This window comes from Oncorhynchus mykiss, unplaced genomic scaffold (assembly GCF_013265735.2).
Source record: "Oncorhynchus mykiss isolate Arlee unplaced genomic scaffold, USDA_OmykA_1.1 un_scaffold_246, whole genome shotgun sequence".
Taxonomy (NCBI): domain Eukaryota; kingdom Metazoa; phylum Chordata; class Actinopteri; order Salmoniformes; family Salmonidae; genus Oncorhynchus; species Oncorhynchus mykiss.
Window position 1 is genome coordinate 260,001 of NW_023493706.1, and position 25,112 is coordinate 285,112.

Consider the following 25,112-nt stretch of genomic DNA (forward strand, 5'->3'; position numbering starts at 1 on the left):
GATAACAACGGGCCTCTGTGTAGATAACAACGGGCCTCTGTGTAGATAACAACGGGCCTCTGTGTAGATAACAACGGGCCTCTGTGTAGATAACAACGGGCCTCTGTGTAGATAACAACGGGCCTCTGTGTAGATAACAACGGGCCTCTGTGTAGATAACAACGGGCCTCTGTGTAGATAACAACGGGCCTCTGTGTAGATAACAACGGGCCTCTGTGTAGATAACAACGGGCCTCTGTGTAGATAACAACGGGCCTCTGTGTAGATAACAACGGGCCTCTGTGTAGATAACAACGGGCCTCTGTGTAGATAACAACGGGCCTCTGTGTAGATAACAACGGGCCTCTGTGTAGATAACAACGGGCCTCTGTGTAGATAACAACGGGCCTCTGTGTAGATAACAACGGGCCTCTGTGTAGATAACAACGGGCCTCTGTGTAGATAACAACGGGCCTCTGTGTAGATAACAACGGGCCTCTGTGTAGATAACAACGGGCCTCTGTGTAGATAACAACGGGCCTCTGTGTAGATAACAACGGGCCTCTGTGTAGATAACAACGGGCCTCTGTGTAGATAACAACGGGCCTCTGTGTAGATAACAACGGGCCTCTGTGTAGATAACAACGGGCCTCTGTGTAGATAACAACGGGCCTCTGTGTAGATAACAACGGGCCTCTGTGTAGATAACAACGGGCCTCTGTGTAGATAACAACGGGCCTCTGTGTAGATAACAACGGGCCTCTGTGTAGATAACAACGGGCCTCTGTGTAGATAACAACGGGCCTCTGTGTAGATAACAACGGGCCTCTGTGTAGATAACAACGGGCCTCTGTGTAGATAACAACGGGCCTCTGTGTAGATAACAACGGGCCTCTGTGTAGATAACAATGGGCCTCTGTGTAGATAACAATGGGCCTCTGTGTAGATAACAATGGGCCTCTGTGTAGATAACAATGGGCCTCTGTGTAGATAACAATGGGGGCCTCTGTGTAGATAACAATGGGCCTCTGTGTAGATAACAATGGGCCTCTGTGTAGATAACAATGGGCCTCTGTGTAGATAACAATGGGCCTCTGTGTAGATAATAATGGGCCTCTGTGTAGATAATAATGGGCCTGAAAATAGGGTATCAAACACACAGGTTGACCAAAACAGCATCGAGATAGGGATCTGACCAATAGCAGAGAGGATATCAATCACATGACCATATAACACGAGGAGAGAGACAGAGAGACAATCCTGCTACCTGCTCTCCCTCCAGACCCATGATCCTGGGGATAGACGGACCACAGATGTCCACATCTAGGAGAGCAACCTGGAGAACACACACACACAGACACACGGAGGTTAGGGTGTAGAACATGTTCTCCAGTCAACAGACAGCAGATTTAGCAGGTATCACTTAGCCAGTGCATTTACACGTTATCCAGCCGTTATACCCTCATCTGGCCACAGAGAGGCAGCATTGAGTCGAGCTACAGCTTTTAGCCAATGTTCCATTTGTGACCACCAGGGGGAGACAAAACCCACGTAAAGGTTTTGTTTGACGATGACAGAGTGGGTATGTTAATAACTGAACAGACTGGTTGCAGACTTCACCAGGTAGAGGCAGTGAGAGTGTTTTATTCAGCTTTTATGATTTATTTATTTATTTTATTATTTTATTTCATTGACAGTTGAATGAAAACCTGTGATATAATGTGTTTTAACGGTACTACGTGGATCAGACGGACGCTATGTGCTATGCTTCTCCTCTGTATGATCAACTGTCGTCAGCTATCTGCGTGACCTTCCCACAGTACACGAGAGAGGGAGAAGAGAGAGAGAGAAAAGAGGGGGGGAGAGAAAGAGACCTAACAAACGAGTGGAGAACAGAGAGCTAGATGTTGAAGTGTTACCTCTTTAGTGGCGTCACTAGCCAGTGCGTGGGCCAGATGTGCGCTGAAGGTGCTCTTCCCTACACCTCCTTTCCCTGACAGGACCAAGATCTTATGTTTCACTGTTAACATCTTCTCTGCTATCTCCTCTATGGCTGCAGGGAGGGAGAGAGGGGAGAGAGAGAGAGGGAGGGAGAGAGAGAGAGAGAGAGAGAGAGAGAGAGAGAGAGGGAGGGAGGGAGGGAGAGAGGGAGGGAGGGAGGGAGGGAGGGAGGGAGAGGGGGATAGAGAGGGAGGGAGGGAGAGAGGGAGGGAGGGAGGGAGGGAGGGAGAGAGGGACGGACGGACAGACAGGAGGGGGAGAAAGAGAGGGTCGGGGAGGGAGAAAGAGAGGGTGAGTGAGTGAGTGAGTGAGTAAAGAGAGATAGAGGCATTAAACACACATTGAAAACAAGGAATTGTAGTGCTGTTATTCACCAGATCAAGATCAGGGCAGAACAGAGACAGAGAGACTTTACCTGGGTCTGGTGCTTTAGTGGCTCCAGAGGAGCAGAGGTTCTGGTTGGGACAACCCTGACATGCTGACGTCTTCCCTGCCTGCTCACTGGCCGTACCGGGGCAGTCTGACAACCAATACAACCAATCAGGTCAATACATCAAAAACAACCACCATGACCAACCAATCAGGTAATAGCGCCAAATGTAAAATCAAACAAAAAGTACCCAGATTGAATATGTAGGAAACGCTTGTTTCTTTGTCCACTAATCTGCATGTGACTGAATGAGTTAAAACGCAGATCCATTGACCAAAGATATTATAGTTTATTGGACAAACCCTGTCTATGTTTTTGACAGGTCATGTGATACAGTTTATCCTAGAGAACAGCCAGCCGATCCAACCCGACCATCTGCACTACGGTCAGACAGGCTTCCGGTGTTTATTAAGACACCAGGGACGTACGAGGTATCAATCGGAATAGGAAATGCGAATTGTTCCCATTATCCCAACTATTTAAACTGAGAAGATTTGAACGATTACTTAAAAATTTGTCACAGCAGCCATTATGAAAACGGCACGTAAGCGTTGAACAACAAATGATCTGATTGGCTGACACTGTCATGACATAAACACTGCTAAATGCATCTGTTAAACTGGTTTGTAAACTGCGCCATCTGTCTGTTGTCTTATGGAGAAACAATTTTCACCATTTTCACGGCACTTCCCCTGAAAAACCCGAAATTAAGTTTTTCGTAGCAGGTTAGGATAATTAACGTAGGTTTAGAGACCGAGGTTCATTAAGGTTAGCGGAGAAAATCACTTTGTATCGAAGTGCGGTGACTATTTGACAGGCAGCTATGCTAACAGGCTAACCAGCTAACTTTCAGACAAACTATTCTTCATTAACAACGACGACAACAAACTTAACATTCACAAACAATTAACAACTAACATTATAAGAGGCAAAAAAAACCACATATAATAAACGTGGTGTCTGGAGACTGACGTGTTTTCTTATAATAAACTTAAAATAAACTCACGCTGTGGCGCATCACTTGGAATGTCAGCCATGTTTATTGGGCCGCTGTGGATATTCGTCCGGACTGAAATGACGTCTCATCTCAAAAGGTTCCGCATACGCACCTTTGACTAAACCAGAGACTAAACTATAAAAAAATAGACACACTATAATAATTGTAAAACAGCTAGCCTGGTGATTGAACGGGTTACCAGGCCCATATTTTAAAAATGCTTTTTTATCCGTATAGGGGGGGGATCCAGGCCTCCGTGCCCGCTATGGGAGCACCCCACTACGGGCCCAAATAAATGGGGGCTGCCCCTAGTGATTTATGGAGGTTTTACATTTTTTTAAATCCAGAATTGCATTGTAGCCTGCACTACTATAAAATAGAGGAGGGTTGTCTAATTTTTTAAATATATTTTTTGCTTTGGGGAGGGTAGTGTGTGTTTTCCCCCTGGTTTACATTCACTCTCTTTGCTGGTTATACGTTCTTCCATCCACATGTCCTCATCTGCTTCCATACCGAGTTTGGGAAACACTGCTCTAATGTGACTGATACAACATCCTACACACACGCACGCACACACACACACGCACACACACATGCACACACTTTCCCTGTCTCTCTGGGTTATGAAGCTATGACGGGACCAGCCCCTGCCATGCAAAACAGTTACCCTGGCAACCACCTGACATTCGTCCCTGTCTTGCCCTGAGGCTGTTTGAGGGACGTTTTGAGGAAGAGAACTAGACCTCATCCAGAATGCTGCTCTCCTCTCCTCTCCTCTCCTCTCCTCTCCTCTCCTCTCCTCTCCTCTCCTCTCCTCTCCTCTCGCCCTGAGGCTGTTTGAGGGAAGGTTTGAGGAAGAGAACTAGACCTCATCCAGAATGCTGCTCTCCTCTCCTCTCCTCTCCTCTCCTCTCCTCTCCTCTCCTCTCCTCTCGCCCTGAGGCTGTTTGAGGGAAGGTTTGAGGAAGAGAACTAGACCTCATCCAGAATGCTGCTCTCCTCTCCTCTCCTCTCCGCTCCTCTCCTCTCCTCTCCTCTCCTCTCCTCCTGTCTTGCCCTGAGGCTGTTTGAGGGAAGGTTTGAGGAAGAGAACTAGACCTCATCCAGAATGCTGCTCTCCTCTCCTCTCCTCTCCTCTCCTCTCCTCTCCTCTCCTCTCCTCTCCTCTCCTCCTGTCTTGCCCTGAGGCTGTTTGAGGGAAGGTTTGAGGAAGAGAACTAGACCTCATCCAGAATGCTGCTCTCCTCTCCTCTCCTCTCCGCTCCTCTCCTCTCCTCTCCTCCTGTCTTGCCCTGAGGCTGTTTGAGGGAAGGTTTGAGGAAGAGAACTAGACCTCATCCAGAATGCTGCAGCCCGTCCTGATGTTTAACCAGTTCTCCCGTGTCACCCCGCTCCTCCTGTCCTCCTCTCTCTTTGTTATTTTGTTCCAGTGTTCAGTTCAATACGCGCGCGCGCACACACACACACACACACACACACACACACACACACACACACACACACACACACTGTAACACACACACTGTAACACACACACACACACGCACGCACAGTTGAAGTCGGAAGTTTACATACACTTAGGTTGGAGTCATTAAAACTTGTTTTTCAACCACTCCACAAATGTCTTGTTAACAAACTATAGTTTTGGCAGGTCGGTTAGGACATCTACTTTGTGCATGACACAAGTCATTTTTCCAACAATTGTTTACAGACCGATTATTTCACTTATAATTCACTGTATCACAATTCCAGTGGGTCAGACGTTTACATACACTAAGTTGACTGTGCCTTTAAACATCTTGGAAAATTCCAGAAAATTATGTCATGGCTTTAGAAGCTTCTGATAGGCGAATTGACAACATTTGAGTCAATTGGAAGTGTACCTGTGGATTTATTTCAAGGCCTACCTTCAAACTCAGTGCCTCTTTGCTTGACATCATGGAAAAATCAAAAGAAATCAGCCAAGACCTCCGAAAAAACAATTGTAGACCTCCACAAGTCTGGTTCATCCTTGGAAGCAATTCCAAACGCTAGCAAAGGACCTTGTGAAGATGTTGGAGGAAACAGGTACAAAAGTATCTATATCCACAGTAAAACGAGTCCTATATCGACATAACCTGAAAGGCCGCTCAGCAAGGAAAAAACTACTGCTCCAAAACCACCATAAAAAAGCCAGACTACGGTTTGCAACTGCAAATGGGGACAAAGATCGTACTTTTTGGAGAAATGTCCTCCGGTCTGATGGAACAAAAACAGAACTGTTTGGCCATAATGACCATCGTTATGTTTGGAGGAAAAAGGGGGACGCTTGCAAGCCGAAGAACACCATCCCAACCGTGAAGCACGGGGGTGGCAGCATCATGTTGTGGGGGTGCTTTGCTGCAGGAGGGACTGGTGCACTTCACAAAATAGATGGCATCATGAGGACGGAAAATGATGTGGATATACTGAAGCAACATTTCAAGACATCAGTTAAAGCTTGGTTGCAAATGGGCCTTCCAAATGGACAATGACCCCAAGCATACTTCTAAAGTTGTAGCAAAATGGCTTAAGGACAACAAAGTCAAGGTACTGGATTGGACATCACAAAGCCCTGACCTCAATCACATAGAACATTTGTGGGCAGAACTGAAAAAGCAAAGAGGCCTACAAACCTGACTCAGTTACACCAGCTCTGTCAGGAGGCCTACAAACCTGACTCGGTTACACCAGCTCTGTCAGGAGGCCTACAAACCTGACTCGGTTACACCAGCTCTGTCAGGAGGCCTACAAACCTGTCTCAGTTACCCCAGTTCTGTCAGGAGGCCTACAAACCTGTCTCAGTTACACCAGCTCTGTCAGGAGGCCTACAAACCTGACTCAGTTACACCAGCTCTGTCAGGAGGCCTACAAACCTGACTCAGTTACACCAGCTCTGTCAGGAGGCCTACAAACCTGACTCAGTTACACCAGCTCTGATGAAACAAACATAGAACTGTTTATGTTTGGAGGAAAAAGGGGGAGGCTGCAACATCAGTCAGGAAGTTAAAGCTTGGTCTCAAATGGGTCTTCCAAATGGACAATGATCCCAAGCATACCAAAGCATTCCAAAGTTGTAGCAAAATGTCTTAAGGACAACAAAGTCAAGGTATTGGAGTGGCCATCACAAAGCCCTGACCTCAATCCTATAGAAGATTTGTGGGCAGAACTGAAAAAAGCGTGTGCGAGCAAGGAGGCCTACAAACCTGACTCAGTTACACCAGCTCTGTCTGGAGGAATGGGCCAAAATTCACCCAATTAATTGTGGGAAGCCTGTGGAAGGCTACCTGAAATGTTTGACCCAAGTTAAACAATTTGAAGTCAATGCTACCAAATACTAATTGAGTGTATGTAAACTTCTGTCCCACTGGGAATGTGATGAAAGAAATAAAAGCTGAAATAAATCATTCTCTCTACTATTATTCTGACATTTCACATTCTTAAAATAAAGTGGTGATCCTAACTGACCTAAAACAGGGACTTTTTAATAGGATTAAATGTCAGGAATTGTGAAAAACGGAGTTTAAATGTATTTGGCTAAGGTGTATGTAAACTTCCGACTTCAACTGTATATACAAACACACACACCATCATACATAAACACACATATTAATACACACACATGCACAAACACACACTCAGCAGGTCGGATATGGGTCAGAGTTACTCAGCATTAAGTTAAGCCTGGGCTGCACACTGAGATCAATGCCACACACACACACACACACACACACACACACACACACACACACACACACACACACACACACACACACACACACACACACACACACACACACACACACACACACACACACACACACACACACACGCCAGATTCTCTTTGGGGCCTCAGCATCCCCCATTGTGTCTGCTGGCAGAGAGAGGGAGGGGGGAGAGATAGAGAGGGAGGGGGGAGAGATAGAGAGGGAGGGGGGAGAGAGATAGAGAGGGAGGGGGGAGAGAGATAGAGAGGGAGGGGGAGAGAGATAGAGAGGGAGGGGGAGAGAGAGAGACAGAGAGAGAGAGAGAGAGAGAGAGAGAGAGGAAAGAGAGAGAGAGAGACTGAGAGTGAGTGAGAATGAGAGAGAGACAGAGACAGAGACAGAGAGAGAGAGTGAGAGTGAGAGTGAGAGAGAGAGAGGAAAGGGAGAGAGAGAGAGAGATAGAGAGAGAAAGATGGAGAGAGAGAGAGCGAGAGACAGGGAGAGAGAGAGAGAGAGACATAGAGAGAGAGAGAGAGAGAGAGAGAGAGAGACAGAGAGAGAGAGAGAGAGAGAGAGACAGAGAGAGACAGAGAGAGAGAGAGAGGGAGGGAGGGGAGAGAGGGGTTTGTATTATATTGGTAGCTGATAGCAACACCAGGACACAGTTCATATCTGATGTGGTTCCATTGTTGTGATGGGTGTGGTGGGTGTGAAGAGAGTAGGAGTGGAACTGTGTGTGTGTGTGCCTGCCTGCCTGCCTGCCTGCCTGCCTGCCTGCCTGCGTGCGTGCGTGCGTGTCCGCACTGTTTGTGTTTGTGTGTGTGTGCCTATTTCCGTCTGTGTTTCTCTGTGAGTGTGTGTGTTTGTCTATATCCGGGTCAGAGAGAGAGAACGACAGTCCAGTCTGAGCTGTAGTAGTTAGACTACAGTAGTAGTTAGAGGGTTAGAGTACAGTAGTAGTTAGAGGGTTAGAGTACAGTAGTAGTTAGAGTACAGTAGTAGTTAGAGTACAGTAGTAGTTAGAGGGTTAGACTACAGTAGTAGTTAGAGGGTTAGAGTACAGTAGTAGTTAGAGTACAGTAGTAGTTAGAGTACAGTAGTAGTTAGAGTACAGTAGTAGTTAGAGGGTTAGACTACAGTAGTAGTTAGACTACAGTAGTAGTTAGAGGGTTAGAGTACAGTAGTAGTTAGAGTTCAGTAGTAGTTAGAGGGTTAGAGTACAGTAGTAGTTAGAGAACAGTAGTAGTTAGAGGGTTAGAGTACAGTAGTAGATAGAGAACAGTAGTAGTTAGAGGGTTAGAGTACAGTAGTAGATAGAGTACAGTAGTAGTTAGACTACAGTAGTAGTTAGAGGGTTAGAGTTCAGTAGTAGTTAGAGTACAGTAGTAGTTAGAGTTCAGTAGTAGATAGAGTACAGTAGTAGTTAGAGTACAGTAGTAGTTAGAGTACAGTAGTAGTTAGAGGGTTAGAGTACAGTAGTAGTTAGAGTTCAGTAGTAGTTAGAGGGTTAGAGTACAGTAGTAGTTAGAGAACAGTAGTAGTTAGAGGGTTAGAGTACAGTAGTAGATAGAGAACAGTAGTAGTTAGAGGGTTAGAGTACAGTAGTAGATAGAGTACAGTAGTAGTTAGACTACAGTAGTAGTTAGAGGGTTAGAGTTCAGTAGTAGTTAGAGTACAGTAGTAGTTAGAGTTCAGTAGTAGATAGAGTACAGTAGTAGTTAGAGTACAGTAGTAGTTAGAGTACAGTAGTAGTTAGAGTTCAGTAGTAGTTAGAGTACAGTAGTAGTTAGAGTTCAGTAGTAGTTAGAGGGTTAGAGTTCAGTAGTAGATAGAGTACAGTAGTAGTTAGAGTACAGTAGTAGTTAGAGTACAGTAGTAGTTAGAGGGTTAGAATACAGTAGTAGATAGCGTACAGTAGTAGTTAGAGTACAGTAGTAGTTAGAGTTCAGTAGTAGATAGAGTACAGTAGTAGTTAGAGGGTTAGAGTACAGTAGTAGTTAGAGTACAGTAGTAGTTAGAGGGTTAGAATACAGTAGTAGTTAGAGTACAGTAGTAGTTAGAGTACAGTAGTAGTTAGAGGGTTAGAATACAGTAGTAGTTAGAGTTCAGTAGTAGATAGAGTACAGTAGTAGTTAGAGTACAGTAGTAGTTAGAGTTCAGTAGTAGATAGAGTACAGTAGTAGTTAGAGGGTTAGAATACAGTAGTAGTTAGAGTTCAGTAGTAGATAGAGTACAGTAGTAGTTAGAGGGTTAGAGTACAGTAGTAGTTAGAGTACAGTAGTAGTTAGAGTACAGTAGTAGTTAGAGGGTTAGAGTACAGTAGTAGTTAGACTACAGTAGTAGTTAGAGGGTTAGAGTTCAGTAGTAGTTAGAGTACAGTAGTAGTTAGAGTTCAGTAGTAGTTAGAGTACAGTAGTAGTTAGAGTTCAGTAGTAGATAGAGTACAGTAGTAGTTAGAGGGTTAGAATACAGTAGTAGTTAGAGTTCAGTAGTAGATAGAGTACAGTAGTAGTTAGAGGGTTAGAGTACAGTAGTAGTTAGAGTACAGTAGTAGTTAGAGTACAGTAGTAGTTAGAGGGTTAGAGTACAGTAGTAGTTAGAGTACAGTAGTAGTTAGAGGGTTAGAATACAGTAGTAGTTAGAGTTCAGTAGTAGATAGAGTACAGTAGTAGTTAGAGGGTTAGAGTACAGTAGTAGTTAGAGTACAGTAGTAGTTAGAGTACAGTAGTAGTTAGAGGGTTAGAGTACAGTAGTAGTTAGAGGGTTAGAATACAGTAGTAGTTAGAGTTCAGTAGTAGATAGAGTACAGTAGTAGTTAGAGGGTTAGAGTACAGTAGTAGTTAGAGTACAGAAGTAGTTAGAGTACAGTAGTAGTTAGAGTACAGTAGTAGTTAGAGTACAGTAGTAGTTAGAGGGTTAGAGTACAGTAGTAGTTAGAGGGTTAGAGTACAGTAGTAGTTAGAGGGTTAGAGTACAGTAGTAGTTAGAGGGTTAGAGTACAGTAGTAGTTAGAGGGTTAGAGTACAGTAGTAGTTAGAGGGTTAGAGTACAGTAGTAGTTAGAGGGTTAGAGTACAGTAGTAGTTAGAGGGTTAGAGTACAGTAGTAGTTAGAGGGTTAGAGTACAGTAGTAGTTAGAGGGTTAGAGTACAGTAGTAGATAGAGTACAGTAGTAGTTAGAGGGTTAGAGTACAGTAGTAGTTAGAGTACAGTAGTAGTTAGAGTACAGTAGTAGTTAGAGGGTTAGAGTACAGTAGTAGATAGAGTACAGTAGTAGTTAGAGGGTTAGAATACAGTAGTAGTTAGAGTACAGTAGTAGTTAGAGTACAGTAGTAGTTAGAGGGTTAGAGTACAGTAGTAGTTAGAGTACAGTAGTAGTTAGAGTACAGTAGTAGTTAGAGGGTTAGAGTACAGTAGTAGTTAGACTACAGTAGTAGTTAGAGGGTTAGAGTACAGTAGTAGATAGAGTACAGTAGTAGATAGAGTACAGTAGTAGTTAGAGGGTTAGAGTACAGTAGTAGATAGAGTACAGTAGTAGTTAGAGGGTTAGAGTACAGTAGTAGTTAGAGTACAGTAGTAGTTAGAGTACAGTAGTAGTTAGAGGGTTAGAGTACAGTAGTAGATAGAGTACAGTAGTAGTTAGAGGGTTAGAATACAGTAGTAGTTAGAGTACAGTAGTAGTTAGAGTACAGTAGTAGTTAGAGGGTTAGAGTACAGTAGTAGTTAGAGTACAGTAGTAGTTAGAGTACAGTAGTAGTTAGAGGGTTAGAGTACAGTAGTAGTTAGACTACAGTAGTAGTTAGAGTACAGTAGTAGTTAGAGGGTTAGAGTACAGTAGTAGATAGAGTACAGTAGTAGTTAGAGGGTTAGAGTACAGTTGTAGATAGAGTACAGTAGTAGTTAGAGGGTTGGAGTACAGTAGTAGATAGAGTACAGTAGTAGTTAGAGGGTTAGAGTACAGTAGTAGTTAGAGTACAGTAGTAGTTAGAGGGTTAGAGTACAGTAGTAGTTAGAGTACAGTAGTAGTTAGAGTACAGTAGTAGTTAGAGGGTTAGAGTACAGTAGTAGATAGAGTACAGTAGTAGTTAGAGGGTTGGAGTACAGTAGTAGATAGAGTACAGTAGTAGTTAGAGGGTTAGAGTACAGTAGTACATAGAGTACAGTAGTAGTTAGAGGGTTAGAGTACAGTAGTAGTTAGAGTACAGTAGTAGTTAGAGTACAGTAGTAGTTAGAGGGTTAGAGTACAGTAGTAGTTAGAGGGTTAGAGTACAGTAGTAGTTAGAGTACAGTAGTAGTTAGACTACAGTAGTAGTTAGAGGGTTAGAATACAGTAGTAGTTAGAGGGTTAGAGTACAGTAGTAGTTAGAGTTCAGTAGTAGTTAGAGTACAGTAGTAGTTAGAGGGTTAGAGTTCAGTAGTAGTTAGAGTACAGTAGTAGTTAGAGTGCAGTAGTAGTTAGAGTTCAGTAGTAGATAGAGTACAGTAGTAGTTAGAGGGTTAGAGTACAGTAGTAGTTAGAGTACAGTAGTAGTTAGAGGGTTAGAATACAGTAGTAGTTAGAGTTCAGTAGTAGATAGAGTACAGTAGTAGTTAGAGTACAGTAGTAGTTAGAGGGTTAGAATACAGTAGTAGTTAGAGGGTTAGAGTACAGTAGTAGTTAGAGTACAGTAGTAGTTAGAGGGTTAGAATACAGTAGTAGTTAGAGTTCAGTAGTAGATAGAGTACAGTAGTAGTTAGAGGGTTAGAGTACAGTAGTAGTTAGACTACAGTAGTAGTTAGAGGGTTAGAGTACAGTAGTAGTTAGAGTACAGTAGTAGTTAGAGGGTTAGAATACAGTAGTAGTTAGAGTTCAGTAGTAGATAGAGTACAGTAGTAGTTAGAGGGTTAGAGTACAGTAGTAGTTAGACTACAGTAGTAGTTAGAGGGTTAGAGTACAGTAGTAGTTAGAGTACAGTAGTAGTTAGAGGGTTAGAGTACAGTAGTAGTTAGAGTACATTAGTAGTTAGAGGGTTAGAGGGTTAGAGTTAAGTAGTAGTTAGAGGGTTAGAATACAGTAGTAGTTAGAGTTCAGTAGTAGTTAGAGTACAGTAGTAGTTAGAGGGTTAGAGTACAGTAGTAGTTAGAGGGTTAGAGTACAGTAGTAGTTAGAGGGTTAGAGTACAGTAGTAGTTAGACTACAGTAGTAGTTAGAGGGTTAGAGTTCAGTAGTAGTTAGAGTACAGTAGTAGTTAGAGTTCAGTAGTAGTTAGAGTACAGTAGTAGTTAGAGTTCAGTAGTAGATAGAGTACAGTAGTAGTTAGAGGGTTAGAATACAGTAGTAGTTAGAGTTCAGTAGTAGATAGAGTACAGTAGTAGTTAGAGGGTTAGAGTACAGTAGTAGTTAGAGTACAGTAGTAGTTAGAGTACAGTAGTAGTTAGAGGGTTAGAGTACAGTAGTAGTTAGAGTACAGTAGTAGTTAGAGGGTTAGAATACAGTAGTAGTTAGAGTTCAGTAGTAGATAGAGTACAGTAGTAGTTAGAGGGTTAGAGTACAGTAGTAGTTAGAGTACAGTAGTAGTTAGAGTACAGTAGTAGTTAGAGGGTTAGAGTACAGTAGTAGTTAGAGGGTTAGAATACAGTAGTAGTTAGAGTTCAGTAGTAGATAGAGTACAGTAGTAGTTAGAGGGTTAGAGTACAGTAGTAGTTAGAGTACAGAAGTAGTTAGAGTACAGTAGTAGTTAGAGTACAGTAGTAGTTAGAGTACAGTAGTAGTTAGAGGGTTAGAGTACAGTAGTAGTTAGAGGGTTAGAGTACAGTAGTAGTTAGAGGGTTAGAGTACAGTAGTAGTTAGAGGGTTAGAGTACAGTAGTAGTTAGAGGGTTAGAGTACAGTAGTAGTTAGAGGGTTAGAGTACAGTAGTAGTTAGAGGGTTAGAGTACAGTAGTAGTTAGAGGGTTAGAGTACAGTAGTAGTTAGAGGGTTAGAGTACAGTAGTAGTTAGAGGGTTAGAGTACAGTAGTAGATAGAGTACAGTAGTAGTTAGAGGGTTAGAGTACAGTAGTAGTTAGAGTACAGTAGTAGTTAGAGTACAGTAGTAGTTAGAGGGTTAGAGTACAGTAGTAGATAGAGTACAGTAGTAGTTAGAGGGTTAGAATACAGTAGTAGTTAGAGTACAGTAGTAGTTAGAGTACAGTAGTAGTTAGAGGGTTAGAGTACAGTAGTAGTTAGAGTACAGTAGTAGTTAGAGTACAGTAGTAGTTAGAGGGTTAGAGTACAGTAGTAGTTAGACTACAGTAGTAGTTAGAGGGTTAGAGTACAGTAGTAGATAGAGTACAGTAGTAGATAGAGTACAGTAGTAGTTAGAGGGTTAGAGTACAGTAGTAGATAGAGTACAGTAGTAGTTAGAGGGTTAGAGTACAGTAGTAGTTAGAGTACAGTAGTAGTTAGAGTACAGTAGTAGTTAGAGGGTTAGAGTACAGTAGTAGATAGAGTACAGTAGTAGTTAGAGGGTTAGAATACAGTAGTAGTTAGAGTACAGTAGTAGTTAGAGTACAGTAGTAGTTAGAGGGTTAGAGTACAGTAGTAGTTAGAGTACAGTAGTAGTTAGAGTACAGTAGTAGTTAGAGGGTTAGAGTACAGTAGTAGTTAGACTACAGTAGTAGTTAGAGTACAGTAGTAGTTAGAGGGTTAGAGTACAGTAGTAGATAGAGTACAGTAGTAGTTAGAGGGTTAGAGTACAGTTGTAGATAGAGTACAGTAGTAGTTAGAGGGTTGGAGTACAGTAGTAGATAGAGTACAGTAGTAGTTAGAGGGTTAGAGTACAGTAGTAGTTAGAGTACAGTAGTAGTTAGAGGGTTAGAGTACAGTAGTAGTTAGAGTACAGTAGTAGTTAGAGTACAGTAGTAGTTAGAGGGTTAGAGTACAGTAGTAGATAGAGTACAGTAGTAGTTAGAGGGTTGGAGTACAGTAGTAGATAGAGTACAGTAGTAGTTAGAGGGTTAGAGTACAGTAGTACATAGAGTACAGTAGTAGTTAGAGGGTTAGAGTACAGTAGTAGTTAGAGTACAGTAGTAGTTAGAGTACAGTAGTAGTTAGAGGGTTAGAGTACAGTAGTAGTTAGAGGGTTAGAGTACAGTAGTAGTTAGAGTACAGTAGTAGTTAGACTACAGTAGTAGTTAGAGGGTTAGAATACAGTAGTAGTTAGAGGGTTAGAGTACAGTAGTAGTTAGAGTTCAGTAGTAGTTAGAGTACAGTAGTAGTTAGAGGGTTAGAGTTCAGTAGTAGTTAGAGTACAGTAGTAGTTAGAGTGCAGTAGTAGTTAGAGTTCAGTAGTAGATAGAGTACAGTAGTAGTTAGAGGGTTAGAGTACAGTAGTAGTTAGAGTACAGTAGTAGTTAGAGGGTTAGAATACAGTAGTAGTTAGAGTTCAGTAGTAGATAGAGTACAGTAGTAGTTAGAGTACAGTAGTAGTTAGAGGGTTAGAATACAGTAGTAGTTAGAGGGTTAGAGTACAGTAGTAGTTAGAGTACAGTAGTAGTTAGAGGGTTAGAATACAGTAGTAGTTAGAGTTCAGTAGTAGATAGAGTACAGTAGTAGTTAGAGGGTTAGAGTACAGTAGTAGTTAGACTACAGTAGTAGTTAGAGGGTTAGAGTACAGTAGTAGTTAGAGTACAGTAGTAGTTAGAGGGTTAGAATACAGTAGTAGTTAGAGTTCAGTAGTAGATAGAGTACAGTAGTAGTTAGAGGGTTAGAGTACAGTAGTAGTTAGACTACAGTAGTAGTTAGAGGGTTAGAGTACAGTAGTAGTTAGAGTACAGTAGTAGTTAGAGGGTTAGAGTACAGTAGTAGTTAGAGTACATTAGTAGTTAGAGGGTTAGAGGGTTAGAGTTAAGTAGTAGTTAGAGGGTTAGAATACAGTAGTAGTTAGAGTTCAGTAGTAGTTAGAGTACAGTAGTAGTTAGAGGGTTAGAGTACAGTAGTAGTTAGAGGGTTAGAGTACAGTAGTAGTTAGAGGGTTAGAGTACAGTAGTAGTTAGAGGGTTAGAGTACAGTAGTAGATAGAGTACAGTAGTAGTTAGAGGGTTAGAGTACAGTAGTAGTTAGAGTTCAGTAGTAGTTAGAGGGTTAGAGTACAGTAGTAGTTAGAGTACATTAGTAGTTAGAGGGTTAGAGGGTTAGAGTTCAGTAGTAGTTAGAGGGTTAGAATACAGTAGTAGTTAGAGTTCAGTAGTAGTTAGAGTACAGTAGTAGTTAGAGTACAGTAGTAGTTAGAGGGTTAGAGTACAGTAGTAGTTAGAGTACAGTAGTAGTTAGAGTTCAGTAGTAGTTAGAGTACAGTAGTAGTTAGAGGGTTAGAGTACAGTAGTAGTTAGAGTACAGTAGTAGTTAGAGTACAGTAGTAGTTAGAGGGTTAGAGTACAGTAGTAGTTAGAGTACAGTAGTAGTTAGAGGGTTAGAGTACAGTAGTAGTTAGAGTTCAGTAGTAGATAGAGTTCAGTAGTAGTTAGAGGGTTAGAGTACAGTAGTAGTTAGAGTACAGTACTAGTTAGAGTACAGTAGTAGTTAGAGTTCAGTAATAGATAGAGTACAGTAGTAGTTAGAGGGTTAGAGTACAGTAGTAGATAGAGTACAGTAGTAGATAGAGTACAGTAGTAGTTAGAGTACAGTAGTAGTTAGAGTACAGTAGTAGTTAGAGGGTTAGAGTACAGTAGTAGTTAGAGGGTTAGAGTACAGTAGTAGTTAGAGTACAGTAGTAGATAGAGTACAGTAGTAGATATAGTTCAGTAGTAGATAGAGTACAGTAGTAGATAGAGTACAGTAGTAGTTAGAGGGTTAGAGTACAGTAGTAGATAGAGTACAGTAGTAGTTAGAGTACAGTAGTAGATAGAGTACAGTAGTAGATAGAGTACAGTAGTAGATAGAGTTCAGTAGTAGATAGAGTACAGTAGTAGATAGAGTACAGTAGTAGTTAGAGGGTTAGAGTACAGTAGTAGATAGAGTACAGTAGTAGATAGAGGGTTAGAGTACAGTAGTAGATAGAGTACAGTAGTAGATAGAGTACAGTAGTAGATAGAGTACAGTAGTAGTTAGAGGGTTAGAGTACAGTAGTAGATAGAGTACAGTAGTAGATAGAGTACAGTAGTAGATAGAGTACAGTAGTAGATAGAGTTCAGTAGTAGATAGAGTACAGTAGTAGATAGAGTACAGTAGTAGATAGAGTACAGTAGTAGATAGAGTACAGTAGTAGTTAGAGGGTTAGAGTACAGTAGTAGATAGAGTACAGTAGTAGTTAGAGGGTTAGAGTACAGTAGTAGATAGAGTACAGTAGTAGTTAGAGGGTTAGAGTACAGTAGTAGATAGAGTACAGTAGTAGTTAGAATACAGTAGTAGTAAGAGTACAGTAGTAGTTAGAGGGTTAGAGTACAGTAGTAGATAGAGTACAGTAGTAGTTAGAATACAGTAGTAGTTAGAGGGTTAGAGTACAGAAGTAGATAGAGTACAGTAGTAGTTAGAATACAGTAGTAGTAAGAGTACAGTAGTAGTTAGAGGGTTAGAGTACAGTAGTAGATAGAGTACAGTAGTAGTTAGAATACAGTAGTAGTTAGAGTACAGTAGTAGTTAGAGTACAGTAGTAGTTAGAGTTCAGTAGTAGTTAGAGTTCAGTAGTAGTTAGAGGGTTAGAGTACAGTAGTAGTTAGAGGGTTAGAGTACAGTAGTAGATAGAGTACAGTAGTAGTTAGAGTTCAGTAGTAGATAGAGTACAGTAGTAGTTAGAGGGTTAGAGTACAGTAGTAGATAGAGTACAGTAGTAGTTAGAATACAGTAGTAGTAAGAGTACAGTAGTAGTTAGAGGGTTAGAGTACAGTAGTAGATAGAGTACAGTAGTAGTTAGAATACAGTAGTAGTTAGAGTACAGTAGTAGTTAGAGTACAGTAGTAGTTAGAGTTCAGTAGTAGTTAGAGTTCAGTAGTAGTTAGAGGGTTAGAGCACAGTAGTAGTTAGAGGGTTAGAATACAGTAGTAGTTAGAATACAGTAGTAGTTAGAGTTCAGTAGTAGTTAGAGTTCAGTAGTAGTTAGAGTACAGTAGTAGTTAGAGTACAGTAGTAGTTAGAGTACAGTAGTATTTAGAGGGTTAGAGTACAGTAGTAGTTAGAGGGTTAGAGTACAGTAGTAGTTAGAATACAGTAGTAGTTAGAGTACAGTAGTAGTTAGAGTTCAGTAGTAGTTAGAGGGTTAGAATACAGTAGTAGTTAGAGGGTTAGAGTACAGTAGTAGTTAGAATACAGTAGTAGTTAGAGTACAGTAGTAGTTAGAGTACAGTAGTAGTTAGAGTACAGTAGTAGTTAGAGTACAGTAGTAGTTAGAGTACAGTAGTAGTTAGAGTACAGTAGTAGTTAGAGGGTTAGAGTACAGTAGTAGTTAGAGGGTTAGAGTACAGTAGTAGTTAGAATACAGTAGTAGTTAGAGTACAGTAGTAGTTAGAGTACAGTAGTAGTTAGAGTATAGTAGTAGTTAGAGTTCAGTAGTAGTTAGAGTTCAGTAGTAGTTAGAGGGTTAGAATACAGTAGTAGTTAGAGGGTTAGAGTACAGTAGTAGTTATAATACAGTAGTAGTTAGAGTACAGTAGTAGTTAGAGTACAGTAGTAGTTAGAGTACAGTAGTAGTTAGAGTACAGTAGTAGATAGAGTACAGTAGTAGTTAGAGTACAGTAGTAGTTAGAGTACAGTAGTAGTTAGAGGGTTAGAGTACAGTAGTAGATAGAGTACAGTAGTAGTTAGAGGGTTAGAGTACAGTAGTAGATAGAGTACAGTAGTAGTTAGAGGGTTAGAGTACAGTAGTAGTTAGAGTACAGTAGTAGATAGAGTACAGTAGTAGTTAGAGTACAGTAGTAGATGGAGTACAGTAGTAGAAAGAGTTCAGTAGTAGTTAGAGTACAGTAGTAGATAGAGGTCAGTAGTAGTTAGAGTACAGTAGTAGTTAGAGTACAGTAGTAGTTAGAGTACAGTAGTAGTTAGAGGGTTAGAGTACAGTAGTAGATAGAGTACAGTAGTAGTTAGAGGGTTAGAGTACAGTAGTAGATAGAGTACAGTAGTAGTTAGAGGGTTAGAGTACAGTAGTAGTTAGAGTACAGTAGTAGATAGAGTACAGTAGTAGTTAGAGTACAGTAGTAGTTAGAGTACAGTAGTAGTTAGAGGGTTAGAGTACAGTAGTAGATAGAGTACAGTAGTAGTTAGAGGGTTAGAGTACAGTAGTAGTTAGAGTACAGTAGTAGATAGAGTACAGTAGTAGTTAGAGTACAGTAGTAGATAGAGGGTTAGAGTACAGTAGTAGTTAGAGTACAGTAGTAGATAGAGTACAGTAGTAGTTAGAGTTCAGTAGTAGATAGAGTACAGTAGTAGTTAGAGTACAGTAGTAGTTAGAGTACAGTAGTAGTTAGAGGGTTAGAGTACAGTAGTAGTTAGAGTACAGTAGTAGATAGAGGGTTAGAGTACAGTAGTAGTTAGAGTACAGTAGTAGTTAGAGGGTTAGAGTACAGTAGTAGATAGAGGGTTAGAGTACAGTAGTAGTTAGAGTTCAGTAGTAGATAGAGTACAGTAGTAGTTAGAGGGTTAGAGTACAGTAGTAGTTAGAGTTCAGTAGTAGATAGAGTACAGTAGTAGTTAGAGGGTTAGAGTACAGTAGTAGTTAGAGGGTTAGAGTACAGTAGTAGAGGGTCAAAGATCACCCCCCCCCCCCCAGAGCTTTGTTACAGCTACTGAGGGTCAAAGTGCTGGTGATATACCCCTCTATCTATATCTCTCTGGTGATATACCCCTCTATCTATATCTCTCTGGTGATATACCCCTCTATCTATATCTCTCTGGTGATATACCCCTATATTTATATCTCTGGTGATATACCCCTCTATCTATATCTCTCTGGTGATATACCCCTCTATCTATATCTCTGGTGATATACCCCTCTATCTATATCTCTGGTGATATACCCCTCTATCTATATCTCTCTGGTGATATACCCCTCTATCTATATCTCTGCTGATATACCCCTCTATCTATATATCTCTGGTGATATACCCCTCTATCTATATCTCTGGTGATATACCCCTCTATCTATATCTCTCTGGTGATATACCTCTCTATCTATATCTCTGGTGATATACCCCTCTATCTATATCTCTGGTGATATACCCCTCTATCTATATCTCTGGTGATATACCCCTCTATCTATATCTCTCTGGTGATATACCCCTCTATCTATATCTCTCTGGTGATATACCCCTCTATCTATATCTCTGGTGATATACCTCTCTATCTATTTCTCTGGTGATATACCCCTCTATCTATATCTCTCTGGTGATATACCCCTCTATCTATATCTCTGGCTATATACCTCTCTATCTATTTCTCTGGTGATATACCCCTCTATCTATATCTCTCTGGTGATATACCCCTCTATTTATATCTCTCTGGTGATATACCCCTCTATCTATATCTCTCTGGTGATATACCCCTCTATCTATATCTCTGGTGATATACCTCTCTATCTATTTCTCTGGTGATATACCCCTCTATCTATATCTCTCTGGTGATATACCCCTCTATCTATATCTCTGGTGATATACCTCTCTATCTATTTCTCTGGTGATATACCCCTCTATCTATATCTCTCTGGTGATATACCCCTCTATTTATATCTCTGGTGATATACCCCTCTATCTATATCTCTCTGGTGATATACCCCTCTATCTATATCTCTCTGGTGATATACCCCTCTATCTATATCTCTGGTGATATACCCCTCTATCTATATCTCTGCTGATATACCCCTCTATCTATATCTCTCTGGTGATATACCCCTCTACCTATATATCTCTGGTGATATACCCCTCTATCTATATCTCTCTGGTGATATACCTCTCTATCTATATCTCTGCTGATATACCCCTCTATCTATATCTCTCTGGTGATATACCCCTCTATCTATATCTCTCTGGTGATATACCCCTCTATCTATATCTCTCTGGTGATATACCCCTCTATCTATATCTCTCTGGTGATATACCCCTCTATCTATATATCTCTGGTGATATACCCCTCTATCTATATCTCTCTGGTGATATACCCCTCTATTTATATCTCTCTGGCGATATACCCCTCTATCTATATCTCTCTGGTGATATACCCCTCTATCTATATCTCTGGTGATATACCCCTATATTTATATCTCTCTGGCGATATACCCCTCTATCTATATCTCTCTGGTGATATACCCCTCTATCTATATCTCTCTGGTGATATACCCCTCTATCTATATCTCTCTGGTGATATACCCCTCTATCTATATCTCTCTGGTGATATACCCCTCTATCTATATCTCTGGTGATATACCCCTCTATCTATATCTCTCTGGTGATATACCCCTATATTTATATCTCTGGTGATATACCCCTCTATCTATATCTCTGGTGATATACCTCTCTATCTATATCTCTGGTGATATACCCCTCTATCTATATCTCTCTGGTGATATACCCCTCTATCTATATCTCTCTGGTGATATACCCCTCTATCTATATCTCTGGTGATATACCTCTCTATCTATATCTCTGGTGATATACCCCTCTATCTATATCTCTCTGGTGATATACCCCTCTATCTATATCTCTCTGGTGATATACCCCTCTATCTATATCTCTCTGGTGATATACCCCTCTATCTATATCTCTGGTGATATACCCCTCTATCTATATCTCTCTGGTGATATACTGCTCTATCTATATCTCTCTGGTGATATACCCCTCTATCTATATCTCTCTGGTGATATACCCCTCTATATATATATATATCTCTCTGGCGATATACCCCTCTATCTATATCTCTGGTGATATACCCCTCTATCTATATCTCTCTGGTGATATACCCCTCTATCTATATCTCTGGTGATATACCCCTCTATCTATATCTCTCTGGTGATATACCCCTCTATCTAAATATCTGGTGATATACCCCTCTATCTATATCTCTGGTGATATACTCCTCTATCTATATCTCTCTGGTGATATACCCCTCTATCTATATATCTCTGGTGATATACGCCTCTATCTATATCTCTCTGGTGATATACCTCTCTATCTACATCTCTGGCGATATACCCCTCTATCTATATCTCTGGTGATATACCCCTCTATCTATATATCTCTGGTGATATACGCCTCTATCTATATCTCTCTGGTGATATACCCCTCTATCTATATCTCTCTGGTGATATACCCCTCTATCTATATCTCTGGTGATATACCCCTCTATCTATATCTCTGGTGATATACCTCTCTATCTATTTCTCTGGTGATATACCCCTCTATCTATATCTCTCTGGTGATATACCCCTCTATCTATATCTCTGGTGATATACCTCTCTATCTATTTCTCTGGTGATATACCCCTCTATCTATATCTCTCTGGTGATATACCCCTCTATTTATATCTCTCTGGTGATATACCCCTCTATCTATATCTCTCTGGTGATATACCCCTCTATCTATATCTCTGGTGATATACCTCTCTATCTATTTCTCTGGTGATATACCCCTCTATCTATATCTCTCTGGTGATATACCCCTCTATCTATATCTCTGGTGATATACCTCTCTATCTATTTCTCTGGTGATATACCCCTCTATCTATATCTCTCTGGTGATATACCCCTCTATTTATATCTCTGGTGATATACCCCTCTATCTATATCTCTCTGGTGATATACCCCTCTATCTATATCTCTGGTGATATACCCCTCTATCTATATCTCTCTGGTGATATACCCCTCTATCTATATCTCTCTGGTGATATACCCCTCTATCTATATCTCTGGTGATATACCCCTCTATCTATATCTCTGCTGATATACCCCTCTATCTATATCTCTCTGGTGATATACCCCTCTACCTATATATCTCTGGTGATATACCCCTCTATCTATATCTCTCTGGTGATATACCTCTCTATCTATATCTCTGCTGATATACCCCTCTATCTATATCTCTCTGGTGATATACCCCTCTATCTATATCTCTCTGGTGATATACCCCTCTATCTATATCTCTCTGGTGATATACCCCTCTATCTATATCTCTCTGGTGATATACCCCTCTATCTATATATCTCTGGTGATATACCCCTCTATCTATATCTCTCTGGTGATATACCCCTCTATTTATATCTCTCTGGCGATATACCCCTCTATCTATATCTCTCTGGTGATATACCCCTCTATCTATATCTCTGGTGATATACCCCTCTATCTATATCTCTGGTGATATACCCCTCTATCTATATCTCTCTGGTGATATACCCCTCTATCTATATCTCGCTGGTGATATACCCCTCTATCTATATCTCTGGTGATATACCCCTCTATCTATATCTCTCTGGTGATATACCCCTCTATCTATATCTCTCTGGTGATATACCCCTCTATCTATATCTCTCTGGTGATATACCCCTCTATCTATATCTCTGGTGATATACCCCTCTATCTATATCTCTCTGGTGATATACCCCTCTATCTATATCTCTCTGGTGATATACCCCTCTATCTATATCTCTGGTGATATACCCCTCTATCTATATCTCTCTGGTGATATACCCCTCTATCTATATCTCTCTGGTGATATACCCCTCTATCTATATCTCTGGTGATATACCCCTCTATCTATATCTCTCTGGTGATATACCCCTCTATCTATATCTCTCTGTTGATATACCCCTCTATCTATATCTCTCTGGTGATATACCCCTCTATCTATATCTCTCTGGTGATATACCCCTCTATCTATATCTCTCTGGTGATATACCCCTCTATCTATATCTCTCTGGTGATATACTCCTCTATCTATATCTCTGGTGATATACCCCTCTATCTATATATCTGGTGATATACCCCTCTATCTATATCTCTCTGTTGATATACCCCTCTATCTATATCTCTCTGGTGATATACCCCTCTATCTATATCTCTCTGGTGATATACCCCTCTATCTATATCTCTCTGGTGATATACCCCTCTATCTATATCTCTCTGGTGATATACCCCTCTATCTATATCTCTCTGGTGATATACCCCTCTATCTATATCTCTGGTGATATACCCCTCTATCTATTTCTCTCTGGTGATATACCCCTCTATCTATATCTCTCTGTTGATATACCCCTCTATCTGTATCTCTCTGGTGATATACCCCTCTATCTATATCTCTCTGGTGATATACCCCTCTATCTATATCTCTGGTGATATACCCCTCTATCTATATCTCTCTGGTGATATACCCCTCTATCTATATCTCTCTGGTGATATACCCCTCTATCTATATCTCTCTGGTGATATACCCCTCTATCTATATCTCTCTGGTGTTATACCCCTCTATCTATATCTCTCTGGTGATATACCCCTCTATCTATATCTCTCTGGTGATATACCCCTCTATCTATATCTCTCTGGTGATATACCCCTCTATCTATATCTCTGGTGATATACCCCTCTATCTATATCTCTCTGGTGATATACCCCTCTATCTATATCTCTCTGGTGATATACCCCTCTATCTATATCTCTCTGGTGATATACCCCTCTATCTATATCTCTCTGGTGATATACCCCTCTATCTATATATCTCTGGTGATATACCCCTCTATCTATATCTCTCTGGTGATATACCCCTCTATCTATATCTCTCTGGTGATATACCCCTCTATCTATATCTCTCTGGTGATATACCCCTCTATCTATATCTCTGGTGATATACCCCTCTATCTATATCTCTCTGGTGATATACCCCTCTATCTATATCTCTGGTGATATACCCCTCTATCTATATCTCTCTGGTGATATACCCCTCTATCTATATCTCTGGTGATATACCCCTCTATCTATATCTCTGGTGATATACCCCTCTATCTATATCTCTCTGGTGATATACCCCTCTATCTATATCTCTGGTGATATACCCCTCTATCTATATCTCTCTGGTGATATACCCCTCTATCTATATCTCTCTGGTGATATACCCCTCTATCTATATCTCTGGTGATATACCCCTCTATCTATATCTCTCTGGTGATATACCCCTCTATCTATATCTCTGGTGATATACCCCTCTATCTATATCTCTCTGGTGATATACCCCTCTATCTATATCTCTGGTGATATACCCCTCTATCTATATCTCTGGTGATATACCCCTCTATCTATATCTCTCTGGTGATATACCCCTCTATCTATATCTCTGGTGATATACCCCTCTATCTATATCTCTGGTGATATACCCCTCTATCTATATCTCTCTGGTGATATACCCCTCTATCTATATCTCTGGTGATATACCCCTCTATCTATATCTCTGGTGATATACCCCTCTATCTATATCTCTCTGGTGATATACCCCTCTATCTATATCTCTGGTGATATACCCCTCTATCTATATCTCTCTGGTGATATACCCCTCTATCTATATCTCTCTGGTGATATACCCCTCTATCTATATCTCTGGTGATATACCCCTCTATCTATATCTCTCTGGTGATATACCCCTCTATCTATATCTCTCTGGTGATATACCCCTCTATCTATATCTCTCTGGTGATATACCCCTCTATCTATATCTCTGGTGATATACCCCTCTATCTATATCTCTGGTGATATACCCCTCTATCTATATCTCTCTGGTGATATACCCCTCTATCTATATCTCTCTGGTGATATACCCCTCTATCTATATCTCTCTGGTGATATACCCCTCTATCTATATATCTGGTGATATACCCCTCTATCTATATCTCTCTGGTGATATACCCTACCTGAATGAGAATTAAGAACAAAGTTCACAACAATTGACTGCTTTGAGCCTCAACCTCGTTACTATTATAACACTGGGCTGTGAGGATAGATTGGTAGAGAGAGAGATAGAGAGAGAGAGGGGTTCAGAGAGAGGAGTTGGGAGAGAGAGCGA

The 25,112-nt window shown here is 40.8% G+C and overlaps 1 protein-coding gene across 2 annotated transcripts in view; it reads right to left on the minus strand.

Moving 5' to 3' along the window:
- Window positions 1-3,571, minus strand: part of LOC118948710 (cytosolic Fe-S cluster assembly factor nubp1-like) — a 22,032-nt gene extending 18,461 nt beyond the window's left edge. The window contains exons 1-4 of one of the 2 annotated variants that reach the window (XM_036973394.1): window positions 3,417-3,571; window positions 2,396-2,500; window positions 1,899-2,032; window positions 1,247-1,315 (exon numbers count right to left, since the gene is read on the minus strand). In XM_036973394.1, coding sequence (XP_036829289.1) covers window positions 1,247-1,315; window positions 1,899-2,032; window positions 2,396-2,500; window positions 3,417-3,447 — 339 coding nt within the window. In that variant the 5' untranslated portion in view covers window positions 3,448-3,571. Of the gene's footprint in view, window positions 1-1,246; window positions 1,316-1,898; window positions 2,033-2,395; window positions 2,501-2,600; window positions 3,330-3,416 lie in introns of those variants that run through there. The other variant, XM_036973395.1, reaches the window with a different exon arrangement.
- Window positions 3,572-25,112: the final 21,541 nt, after the last annotated feature.